The sequence below is a fragment of the Xyrauchen texanus genome, chromosome 30, assembly GCF_025860055.1.
Source record: "Xyrauchen texanus isolate HMW12.3.18 chromosome 30, RBS_HiC_50CHRs, whole genome shotgun sequence".
NCBI lineage: Eukaryota > Metazoa > Chordata > Actinopteri > Cypriniformes > Catostomidae > Xyrauchen > Xyrauchen texanus.
In genome coordinates, this window is record NC_068305.1 from 25,234,835 (window position 1) to 25,248,227 (window position 13,393).

At 39.7% G+C, this 13,393-nt stretch overlaps 1 protein-coding gene and 1 long non-coding RNA gene across 2 annotated transcripts; one reads left to right on the forward strand and one right to left on the reverse strand.

Moving 5' to 3' along the window:
• The first annotated feature begins 40 nt into the window (after positions 1–40).
• Positions 41–13,275, forward strand: LOC127624189 (zinc finger FYVE domain-containing protein 1-like). The gene is made up of 11 exons (XM_052098898.1): positions 41–1,532; positions 4,559–5,063; positions 5,237–5,451; positions 5,940–6,046; positions 6,494–6,602; positions 6,703–6,800; positions 7,148–7,265; positions 8,692–8,862; positions 8,961–9,141; positions 9,616–9,732; positions 11,835–13,275. The coding sequence occupies exons 1-11, from the start codon at positions 1,047–1,049 to the stop codon at positions 12,065–12,067; spliced, it is 2,340 nt and encodes a 779-aa protein (XP_051954858.1). The 5' UTR covers positions 41–1,046; the 3' UTR covers positions 12,068–13,275.
• LOC127624191 (uncharacterized) lies at positions 9,194–13,392 on the reverse strand. Its single transcript, XR_007968126.1, has 4 exons — positions 13,310–13,392; positions 11,832–12,039; positions 9,612–9,681; positions 9,194–9,417 (listed from the first exon to the last, which is right to left on the reverse strand). It is a non-coding gene; the product is annotated as an uncharacterized LOC127624191 (long non-coding RNA).
• Between the last annotated feature and the right edge of the window lies 1 nt (position 13,393).

Below are 13,393 nucleotides of genomic sequence, written 5' to 3' on the forward strand. Positions count from 1 at the left end.
TCTGTCATAAATAGAAAACAAATGCAACTTAAAAACAGAAGATTGTTTTGATCCAGAGCCTTGTAGATAATGGACAACATTTCCCATAAAGCTTTGCCACTGTTGACCTTTGACCGCCGCACAGTGAAAACAATCCGATCAGCTGATCTGAGCTGGCAACAACATTCATCAAAATCTACCGGGCAGGGCAATCATTTTACAAGCTGGTGGGGAAAAACAGTTATCTTACGATCACCTGGCTTTTAAATCTGTGTTTATCAAAGAGTTGTTGTCGTGCGTGATGTTTCAGGGAATTCAGCAGTTTGTTTGATGACAATTGCGGTGTGAAATCTGGCTTGAAAGCTTGTTTTGTTCGGTCAAAGCTGTGTTGATCAATGTGTTGTTGTGGGGTGAACACACTTAAAGGACAGACTGTACGATCCTAGACAACTAGTAATTCAGCTACAAACGTCCTATTTCGATACCCCCCATTATCTATAGTCTTTTATTTTTTGCAGACACGTATGCTAATCTAGGATAGCTTGTGTAAAAAAAACAAAAAAACAAAAAAAAAAAACATGACGATATCAGTGTTTTTTTTTTTTTTTTTGCTTTCCAATAAATACATTTCGGTGGTTATTGCTTGTAGTTTCTAAGTTGCTCACGCTTTAGACTGCTTGATCACTTTTATATCAGCCAGTAAGCTGGAAATGTCTGACCTAGTGCCAGTGCTATACTGATGTCTACGGATCTATTTATAGTTCATATTGAATATTTGATTTAAAGCCAGTGTCTTAATTTGACATATCACAGTTTGAATTCCAATTAAATTCTAGACAAACAAGATCATTAATGCAATAATCAGATATGATTATATTTTCTCGTCTTTCTTGTTGATTGCACATTTGGGTTGGTCTCTATTGTTGTGGGTTCAACTTTCAGTAGATCTACCGCATCCCAACCAGATAATATCGACCTAGTCAAGTGATAATACAGAGAGGCGTTAGTACTTTAAATTATATTGTTTCCGTTCAGTTCGCTACCTCGCTGTTAAATTTAGACCTATAATGAGCGGTCAAGGCTCGTCGGTGGAGAAGAGGATGAAAGCCGTCCTGGTTTGTCAGGAGAGTTACTCCTGTGGTGGCTCCGACGAGGCCGCCTTCGAGTGCGACGAATGCGGCAGTCTGCAGTGCACCCGCTGCGAGCTGGAGCTCCACCGTCAGGACCGCATGAGGAACCACGACAGGATCCGAATCGCACCTGGCCACGTACCGTACTGCGATTCCTGCAAAGGGGACGGTGGGTTTCCAGGGAACGGGGGTCGGCTGAGAGCGGTGGTCCGATGTCAGGGATGTAAAACCAATCTGTGTTTGGACTGTCAAAAACGAACTCACAGCGGTGTCAGTAAAAAGAAGCATCCACTCACTGCTTACCCTCCCATTAAACCTGCAGAGGAGAACTCCAGCACTGGAGACGAACAGCTAGATGCATTGAAAGCTAAATTAGAGAAAGTCTGCAGCTTTCTTCTAGTGGATGAGAATGAAGACATGCAGGTATATTAACTTAAATTACAAGAAAATGTTACATTTTACATGACTCATTCAGATTTGCGCCATCTTTAGGGATGTATCGGTTTTAAAGTTTTACTGCATATCTAGTTTTTTTAACGGACGGTTATTATACCGTTGAAATCTTCTCATTGACGGTAGGACCTATTGCATGACTATAAAGATTAGAACTTTTCTAAAATCCAAATCGGTTTCATTAAGACAGAATCGTTGACATTTACAGCATAATATAAACCTGGTGAGATAAAATAAATCTTTAAATTGCGCCTTCCTTATGTTGCATTAGTTGAATAGTTGCTCAGTTTTAAAGGTGCATCATGAGCAAATCGGATATGCAGCACAGAGGAGAGTGTCCTGATGTTCAAGATCAAAAGTTAAAGGATTAAAGTTGAAGAAATCCAAAATAGTTCAAGAATAGACCTTTTTCACACTCCAGGTTTTGGAACGCGGAAGTAAACAATTGCAGGGTAAACTTTGACAGCAGTGAATGGGAGACCACAGCAAATATTATTTTTTACTTACCCATTTGCTCCAAGAACAAATTAAAAAATCCACTATTACATTTGAACGACTTTCCAGAAGAGATAAAAAAAATCTCTCAGCAGCTGTAATCGATACAGCTGTGGTAATTCGTTTAAAAAAAAAAAAAAAAAAACTGATTCCAGGGTAATATAACAAAGCATAATGTTATAAAATTACACTCAATATTTAAAAAAAAATTATCATATAAAAAAGTTTGCTAGATTTATGCTGCTAAAAAAAGGCTGAAACGTGTTATCAAAGTCTGTGAAAAAGGTCTATTGGTTATAAACTAAATATTGATCTTTGTGTTTATTAGACATATTTCATGATCAAATATTAAACTGCTAATAACATCATCAATGCACATCAATACCATGATACAGTGGTCATTTTTGTGATGTTATCATACCATGAAAATGTCATACTGTTACACTCCTAGTCACATTTAAAGGTACATTCAGTATTTATTTATGTATGTATGTTCTGCTAGTCTAATTGGCAGTCGTCTTGGTCTTACACTGACACCTAGGGGTGTGGATGCAGCATCAATCAAACAAAATAGAATTCTGTTAATAATGCCATTGTAGAAATTTACTTTTCACAATCAGCCATGATTAAATTAATCAATAAGTGAAAGTGTTCAGTAACGGGGTGGTAACTGAGATTTAGTAGTATTTGGCTGGTCATGTGAGCCTCTCCATGTAGAATAAAACAGCTTTTATTAGGCTACTGATATGACTGGATTCTTCATCTCATGTACAGCCATGGCCAAAAGTATTGGCAGTGACATACATTTTGTGTTTCGCAAAGTTTTCTGCTTCAGTTGTTGTGGTGTTGATTCACATTATTTAAATAATTGCAAAAAGCTTCAATGGCCAAAAATACTTTATCACAAAAACACAAATTTCACAGTTTTTTGGCCCTGGCATAAAATGACCAGCTAACATTTCACTAATCATATCAGCAGCACCTGGGAAAGTGTGAACGAGTACTAGTCAGGTGAAATCACTCTATCATTCTAATTGGATTATAAGAGCAGACTGATTGCTATAAAAGGAGGGAATAAGTGCTTCCAATCATTGAGTTCTTGTTAGCAATGGTGACCTCTAAAGAAAGACATGCAGCCATCATCGCTTTGCATCAAAAATGGCCTCACATGCAAGGAAATTGCTGCAAAGAATATTGTACCTGAAAGAACCATTTACCGGATCATCAAGAACTTCAAGGAGAGAGAATGAACTGCCTTGAAGGCTTCAGGATGCCCCAGAGTGTCCACCAAGCACGAGGACCATCTCCTCCTGAGGAGTCAGCTACGGAATCATGTCACCACCAGTGCAGAGCTTGCTCCATATTGGCAGTAGGTTGGTGTGAGTGCATCTGCACGCACAATGAGGCGATACATTTGGACAATGGCCTGGTGTCAAGAAGGTCACCAAAGAAGCCACTTCTCTCCCAGAAAAACATCAAAGACAGACTGAAAGTCTGCAGGAAGTACAAGGATTTGACAGCAGAAGACTGGTGCAAAGTTATTTTCTCTGATGAAGCCCTCTTCCGGCTGTTTGGGACATCTGGAAAATCAATAGTCCAGAGATGAAAAGGTGAACGCTACCATGAGTCCTGTGTCATGCCAACAGTGAAGCATCCTGAGACCATCCATGTGTGGAGTTGCTTTTCATCCAAGGGAGTGGGCTCTCTCACTATTCTGCCCAAAACACTGCCATGAATAAAGAACGTAATCAAAGCGTCTTGCAAGAGCAACTTCTCCCAACAATCCAGGAGCAATTTTGTGATGATCCATGCATTTTCCAGCATGATGGAGCACCATGTCACAAGGCAAGAGTTATAATGAAGTGGCACAGAGATCATTACATTGGCATTTTGGATCCATGGCCAGGCAACTCCCTGGATCTTAATCTCATAGAGAACCTGTGGTCAGTCCTCAAAAGGCAAGTGGACAAGCAGAAGCCCACAAATTGTGATTAACTCCGAGCAATAATAAGGCAAGAATGTATTATCTACAAATACTGAAGCAGCAAACTTTGCAAAACACAAAATTGATGTCACTGCCAATTCTTTTGGCCATGGTTGTAAGTGGTCTTGATTTTATGCACATGCTTCAAAATGACTTAATTTCTTAAAGTAAAAAAAATATTTATTTAAATGAGGAAAAAACGTACTGAGTGCACCTTACATTTTTGAAGGAAATGAAAACGAGGCTGGTAGGAATACACTTAGTCTCTTCAATTGGTTGTAATGTTGTTTTGGTTGTTCAGCTGACAAAACAGTAAAAGAAAAAAAAGAAAAAAACACCACCAGAAAACCGAAGTTGTGAGATTTAGATCTTTATACAGCTTTGTACTGTGCATGCCATTGAAAAGTCTTTACATCTATCCCTCACAGCCTCATTTTAATTTCGGTCCAAAATTAAATATGAAGTTTCTCTGAATAAGGTCTATTAAGCAATGTGTTTATTTTCTCAACTTGAACAGGTAAATGATGAGGAGGAATTTGTGAAGAAATTATGCTGCAGTCCGGACGAGCTTTTGAAGGTGGTGTCCATTTTTGGCAACACTGGAGAGGGCAAATCCCACACTCTCAATCACACTTTCTTCTTGGGCCGTGAAGTGTTCAAGACATCCCCAAACCAGGAATCCTGCACTGTTGGAGTGTGGGCAGCGCTGGACCCTATTCATAAAGTGGTGGTTGTTGATACAGAGGGACTCTTGGGGGCTGGAACCCACCAGGGACAGCGAACCCGCCTCCTCCTGAAGGTGCTTGCTGTGTCCGATCTGGTCATCTATCGGACACATGCTGACCGGCTACATGATGATCTTTTTAAGTTTTTAGGTGATGCATCAGATGCGTATTTAAAGCATTTTACTAAGGAGCTAAAAGCCACCACTGCCCGCTGTGGTTTGGATGTGCCACTTTCCACTCTAGGTCCTGGTGTTATAATCTTCCATGAGACCGTCCACACAAAGTTATTAGGGTCCGGTCAGTGCTAGGAGTATTTTCCTCTTTACTGCCCTATTAATGCACCAATCATAAGTTAAAACAATGTTATAACATTGTAATCATGTCATAACACTGTAATAGACAAGATAAGCTGTTGTCATTTATCCTTGAAACCTAAAGGTGTCTTTTCTCTTTCTCTCTCCTTACTGTAGATAAACCATCAGAATCAGCTGAGCGGCTTCTTCAGGAACGTTTCAGAAAGCTGGGCCTCTTTCCTGAAGCATTCAGCTCTATTCAATACCGGGGCACTCGTACCCACAACCCTCCCACTGACTTCAGCGGTCTGCTGCGTAGCATTGAGCAGCAATTAGACAACAACACTACACGATCTCCACGATCTGCCGGTGTCATCTATAAAGCCTTGCAAGTGAGTGTAGTTCATGTGTGTCTGTGGGAGAAGTGGTGGTGTGAACTGCTTTCTTCATTGTGAACCTGTGGTAGTTGCAAATCTTGAAATGAACAGTTTGCTGCAAAGCTATTTTGCATGTGAAAATAAATGAGTGGCGAATTTGCTGCATCTCCGAATTTTTTGTAAGGGCTTGATTTTTACTTTTCTTTAAGAAAATTATGTACAAGTTGAAATACATTTTTGTGGTAATCAATATTATGCCACAAATGCTGTCAATTGAGCTTAACTTGTATTGAACCTGGAATATTCCTTTAATTGCTACTTTTCATCATAAATCTGCAGATGGAACACCTTTTTTCTATTGTATTTTTAATCCACTAGGAGGCTTCCTTGCATAACCGCCTTAAAATCTTGAACTTTGGCCTTAAGACATGCCAAGGACAATGCCAAAAGACATGTATGCTTTTCTAAAGTCTTATGTGACTGATCAAGCTCTTGTTCTCCAGGCTTTGAGTGAATGCTTTAGTGGAGAGATTCCTGATGAGCATCTGGCAAGCAACTCTTTCTTCCCAGATGAGTACTTTACCTGTTCCAGCATCTGCCTCAGTTGTGGGTAAGACCTAACACCTCAGGGCTCACCCATAAATCGATAACATTAATTTGAGAGCAAATCAGTTAGTTTTGATTGAGGCCAAGTTGGAATCTTTTTTCACAGATTTTTTCAGGGCCTGTTTGGACATTTCCTTTCAAATGAACTGTTGAAAAATATTCACAGATCAGAGCAGCATTTAACTTTGCTTAGTTTGATACTCTTTTTGCGTAGGCTATACCGACTGTGTCAATGTTATGTCTCCAACACATCACATCACACCACACAGCAAATACATGAGTCGGTTGGCAAAACTTTGGTGTGTGTGATACCCTGCAGACATTTGTATGTAAATTCCTCTACAGTGTCAGGCATATGGAAGGCACATTTCTTGCATTCACACCCTACTAAAACCAGTTCAACATTACACATAGAACCAAAGTAATATTGATTCTTTTGTTTTTTGTTTAGTTCTGGCTGCAAAAACAGCATGAATCACCTACGAGAGGGTGTTGCGCATGAGGCTAAACATCGCTGCCGGTACTCCGCTCACTATGATAATCACATCTACACCTGCAAGGTTGGTTGTAAATAAATCAGCACATGATCTGACCCTACCCAATAGACATGCTCTGAGACTGCCCAGGTCTTGCATTTTATGCATTAACTTGCTATTCCAGGCATGTTACGAGAGTGGCAAGGAGGTGATTGTGGTTCCTAAGACAACGGCATCCTCTGACTCACCTTGGTTTGGATTGGCAATATATGCCTGGTCCGGGTGAGTACTGTCAGTGTATTATAAAGATTTACCATGGTCCAAATATCAGGACTTTTAAATTTGTTATTCCAAGGCCTGGAAAAATCTTACATCATGTTTATAGTAAATATAAATTTTCTAATTATTCTCAGCTCTAAAATATTTCATAGACTATACATTTCTCTATTTTAGTGTTATCATTATATAATAATAATAATAATAATAATAATAATAAAAAAATCCATTAACCATTATGCTCAAACAACAAAAGAAATCAGGAAAATGTATTGGTCAAAAGGTGTATGAACCCTTACTATATTCAAACAAAATAATTTAGCTATAGGGGACTGAATTTGTTTTTTGTGCAGATATGTGATTGAATGTCCAAACTGCTCAGTGATCTATAGGAGTAGACAATACTGGTATGGGAACCAGGACCCTGTTGATACAGTAGTCCGGACTGAGATACAGCATGTCTGGCCAGGGGTGAGTTGTCTGCCAACTCAACTTTTTTTGTTTCAACTTTTCCATGTTCCTTCCATATAAACTCAGTAAAAAAAGAAACATCCTCTCACTTTCAACTGCTTTTATTTTCATCAAACTTAACATGTGTAAATGTTTGTATGAACATAAAAAGATTCAACAACTAAGACATAAACTGAACAAGTTTCACAGACATGTGAACAGACAGGGGGATATGGGGGGGGTATCTGTATCAGCTGCATTAAGTACTGCAGTGCATCTCCTCCTCATGGACTGCACCAGATTTGCCAGTTCTTGCTCTGAGATGTTACCCCACTGTTCCACCAAGGCAGAGAATGGCCCTAGCCCTCATCCTCCGATCCAACAGGTCCCAGACGTGCTCAATGGGATTGACATCCGGGCTCTTCACTGGCCATGGCAGAACACTGACATTCCTGTCTTGCAGGAAATCATGCACAGAACAAGCAGTATGGCTGGTGGCATTGTCATGCTGGAGGGTCATGTCAGGATAAGCCTGCAGGAAGGGTACCACATGAGGGAGGAGGATGACTGCCTTGTAACGCACAGCATTGAGATTGCCTGCAGTGACATCAAGCTGAGTCTGATGATGCTGTAACACACCGCCCCAGACCATGATGGACCCTCCACCTCCAAATTGATCCCGCTCCAGAGTACAGGCCTCGGTGTAATGCTCATTCTTTTGACGATAAACGTGAGTCCGACCATCACCCCTGGTGAGATAAAACTGCAACTCGTCAGTGAAGAGCACTTTTTGCCAGTCCTGTCTGATCCAGCGAAGGTGGGTTTGTGCCCATAGGTGACATTGTTGCCGGTGATGTCTGGTAAGGACCTGCCTTACAACAGGCCTACGAGCCCTCACTCCAGCCTCTCTCAGCCTATTGTGGACAGTCTGAGCACTGATGGAGGGATTGTGCGTTCCTGGTGTAACTCAGGCAGTTGTTGTTGCCATCCTGTACCTGTCCCGCAGGTGTGATATTCGGATGTACCGATCCTGTGCAGGTGTTGTTACACGTTGTCTGCCACTTCCTATCTCCCTGTAGTGCTGTCTTAGGCGTCTCACAGTTCAGACATTGCAAATGCCCAGGGACCCTAGACATTTTTCAGTAGAAAGGTCACTTTAGTGTCTTAAGTTTTTATAACTGTGACCTTAATTGCCTACTGTCTGTAAGCTGTCAAACTGTGTCTTAATGACCATTCCTTAGGTGCATGTTAATTTATTGTTTATGGTTCAATGAACAAGCATGGAAAACATTGTTTAAACATTGTTGTAGATCTGTAAAGTTATTTGGATTTTTACAAAATTATCTTTAAAATACAGTGTCCTAAAAAAGGGACGTTTTTTTTTTTGCTGAGTTTATTTAAAGTGATTAAAAAGAACAAACATAAATGACTCATCTTTCCATCTCAGTCCGATGGATTCTTGAAGGACAACAACAATGCTGCTCAGAGGCTGCTGGATGGTGTGAACTATATGGCTCAGTCTGTCTCGGAGCTAAGTGTCAAACCTGCTAAAGCCGTCACTGCCTGGCTAACAGACCAGATTGCTCCTGCTTACTGGAAGCCCAATTCTCTCATCCTAGTACGTTTCAATGCTAGGCAGTTTTACCATTCTGCTGAAAAGAAGTCTACATTCATGCAATGTTAAAAGTTACACTAAAATAAGAATATTTTTTTCAGAAATGTTATAAATGTGGAGAGGGATTCCAGGATAATGACACAAAGCACCACTGTCGAGCCTGTGGAGAAGGTTTCTGTGATGGTTGCACCTCTAAGACGCGGCCGGTTCCTGAGAGAGGTTGGGGCCTAGCACCAGTGCGAGTCTGTGAATCCTGCTTTCAAAATAGAGGGATCCCTGAAGGTAAACTACACTTTGAAGGCTAGACAATAGCATTTTAGAGAGTGTACAGTATTCTATAAAAAATGTTTTTGAAACTCCTAATGTGCCTGAGACTTTGTACTTTGACCTCAAAAAGTACTTGTGCCCAACAGAAAAAGTGCATAATACATCCAAAAATAATCAAGGTTTCAGGTGATATTCTGTCAAATTTGACTGGTTTTATTTTAATCCTTTGTGAAATGATCCAACAATATCTAATGGCTTCATCTGTGAGATCATCACTAAGATAATGCCTTGCTAAATATTGTGGGACACACACACACACACACACACACACACACACACACACACACACACACACACATAGTATTTAGATATTGATGCAGTGTTTCATAAACATGTTGTGACATAAAGATATAATATTATTCTAATCAATAATATGAAGAATCCAATGTGCTCTATGCTCTTGTAATGTAATACTATTCTCTTACATAGAACTGCTGGATGCAGCACTGGAAGAGGAAGAAGGTGGCACTCTGATTGCCAGGAAGGTGGGAGAAGCTGTTCAGAACACATTAGGAGCAGTAGTTACTGTCATAGACATCCCTCTTGGTAAGTATTTCTACTTCAGTTTAACAAGTCTATGAAAATGTTAGCATGAAATTACAGAACAATTAATACTGTCAAATCCCATTGTAACTCTTACTACCCTTAAAAAATTTTGTTCATGGCAAACTTGCCGCAAATTGTCCATTGTTGCCAAAGGTTTGCCGGACGTTCAACACTTCTAGTGAAGAGCTGCAAACTTCTGTTGAACATTTGCTGCAAATCACACGGTCATTTGCATGTGAAAATAACGAGCGTCAAGTTTGCAGCTAGTTTAGATTTTTTGTAAGGGTAATGTTTCTATATTAATGTATATACATTTGAAGTCAGAAGTTTACATATACCTTAGCCAAATACCCTTAAACTTAGTTTTTCACAATTTCTGACATTTAATCGTAGAAAACATTCCCTGTCTTAGGTCAGTTAGGAGCAGTACTTTATTTTAAGGATGTGAAATGTCAGAAGAATAGTAGAGAGAATTGTTTTTTTTCAGCTTTTATTTCTTTCGTCACATTCCCAGTGGGTCAGAAGTTTACATACACTTTGTTAGTATTTGGTAGGATTGCCTTTAAATTGTTTAACTTGGGTCAAACATTTTGGGTAGCCTTCCACAAGCTTCTCACAATAATTTGCTGGAATTTTGGCCCATTCCTCAAGACAGAACTTGTGTAACTGTGTCAGGATCGTTGGCCTCCTTGCTCACACATGCTTCTTCAGTTCTGCCCACAAATTGGATTGAGGTCTGGGCTTTGCAATGGCCACTCCAATACCTTGACTTTGTTGTCCTTAAGCCATTTTGCCACAACTTTGGAGGTATGCTTAGGGTCATTGTCCATTTGGAAGACCCATTTGCGACCGAGCTTTAACTTCCTGGCTGATGTCTTGAGATGTTGCTTCAATATATCCACATAATTTCCTTCCTCATTTATTATGTGAAGTGCACCAGTCCCTCCTGCAGCAAAGCACCCCCATAACATGATACTGCCACCACTGTTGGGATGGTGTTCTTTGACTTGCAAGCCTCACCCTTATTCCTCAAAACATAATGATGGTCATTATGACCAAACAGTTTATTTTTTGTTTTATTAGACCAGAGGTCATTTCTTCTTTGTCCCCATGTGCACTTGCAAACTATAGTCTGGCTTTTTTATGGCAGTTTTGGAGCAGTGGCTTCTTCCTTGCTGAGCAGCCTTTCAGGTTATGTCAATATAGGACTGTTTTTTCTGTGGATATAGATACTTGTCTACCTGTATCCTCCAGCATCTTCACAAGGTCCTATGCTGTTGTTCTGGGATTGATTTGCACTTTTTGCACCAAACTACGTTCATCTCTAGGAGACCGAATGTGTCTCCTTCATGAGCAGTATGATGGCTGTGTGGTCCCATGGCGTTTATACTTGCTTACTATTGTTTGTACAGATGAACGTGATACCTTCAGGCATTTGGAAATTGCTCCCAAGGATGAACCAGACTTGTGGAGGTCCACGCATTGTTCTCTAAGGGCTGATTTTTTTTTATTTTCTTATGATGTCAAGCAAATAGCAACTGAATTTGAAGGTAGGCCTTAACATACATCCACAGATACACCTCCAATTCAGTACACCTCATATCAGAAGATAATTGTCATGGCATGACATAATTTTCTGGAATTTTCCAAGCTGCTTAAAGGCACAGTTAACCTAATAAGTGTATGTAAACTTCTGACCCACTGGAATTGTGATTTAGTCAGTTAAAAGTGAAACAATCTGTCTGTAAACAATTGTTGGAAAATTACTTGTGTCATGCACAAAGTAGATGTCCTAAATTACTTTTTACCAAAACTATAGTTTGCTAATATTAAATCCGTAGAGTGGTTAAAAAATTTGTTTTAATGACTTCAACCTAATGTATGTAAACTTCTTGACTTCAAATGTATTATAATTTTTTTTAATAATAACCTGTCAAGGGATGATAAATCTGTATCATCCTTTGGAATAAGCATGGTAATGTAATTCGGTCCTGGTGAAATTATTTCACCAGTATATCAGCATATAAAAACTATGAAACAAGAATGTGTGTGTGTGTGTGTGTGTGTGTGTGTGTGTGTGTGTGTGTGTGTGTACTTACTAGGCTTGGTAAAAGATGCAGCCCGTCCAGCGTATTGGGTCCCTGACCAAGACATCCGTTGCTGCAACCAGTGCCAACGCGAGTTTAACCCTCGTCTTTCCATTCATCACTGCCGTGCATGTGGACAAGGCATATGTAACGACTGCTCCCCTGATCGCCGGGCCGTGCCCTCAAGGGGTTGGGACCATCCTGTGCGGGTTTGCATCACCTGCAACCAGAAACCAGGAGACCTCTAGCAGAACTGAACTTCACTACACGTGATTAGTCAACTCTTATGTGGCCACAGTGTTTCAGTCCAGGTTGGAAGTGAAGCACTTCTCTCGAAACAATAAAACCCGTTGCTTGTATAAAGGAAAATATTTGCTTTTCATCCCATTCAATGCAGTCCATTCATATACATGCTCCTCAGCTTTACATAAGCTGTTTGCAGTTTGCAGTTTTTTTTTTTTTGTTCAATTGAAAAAAAGTCAGACTCTTGACAATCATTTGTTTATCATGCAATATGTTACTTGTGGGTAAAGGCAGCTAACTGCAGGATACATTAGACAAGTGCACAAATATTAGTTTTAGCATATAAGCATTGTTTACTGTACTGTTGTGTTGCTCAGTTTGTTAGTGCTTGGAAATATTATTTTACCCTGTCCATTTGCTTTTTAAACGCAATATATCCATATTGTTTTGCATTCCTTTACCCTCAAAGGAAACCTAGAATAGATTTTACATTCATTCTCCTTTGTCACTATCATTTTCTGTCTATAATTGAGCTGATCACAATTGATCATGCTAAAATATCAGATGCTATATTCAGCATCATTTAAAGAGTTCTTTATCATTTATTTTCAAATGAGTGTGCGCTCAATCAGGATGTTATAATTTGAGGCTTTTAAAATTGACCCGTTTAATGAATAACTCCATTGTTGCAAATCAAGTGGTCAAACAGCATACTGACTAAAGAAAACTGCACAAATTACGTTAGGTGATGTGGCCCTGCAAAGGTTGATCTTGCAGTTTTTGAGTTCCACATAAATTAATTGGATCTATCCTTTAGTTTCATTATATCATATATTAGTTGTTGGTATGTGCTAGTATGATCATGGACAGTAATATTGTTTTCTTGGCCAAAAGATTACTCCTGTAGTATCAGTTTATTGTAGACTCAGTGAGGCATGGAGTGTGGATGACCAAACATGACTGACACAGACATAATGAATTTGCACCTTGTATGCAAATTCAATTAAATTTGAGGACCTCTAGTGTTGTGGCCATAGCAAGAAATTCAAGGCCCCCTGACTATATTGATTTGGGCCGCTTTCATATAAAAATAATACTGTTTAAAAATGTGTGTCGCCCTGTGTCCAGTCACATCATCTGTCACAATCACACGTCGAGAAAGGTCTAGGTGTACAAATGAAGAAAAACACATTTTTATTCAAACAGCACACATGAAAACATAAATACATCCAGAAACAAAAACTCACCAGTGCTGAAGGTTTTACCATGCACATGACCAAGCTGTGGAGATCTTAAAACTGCAGAGCATCACTGGCATTGAACTGGGGGGC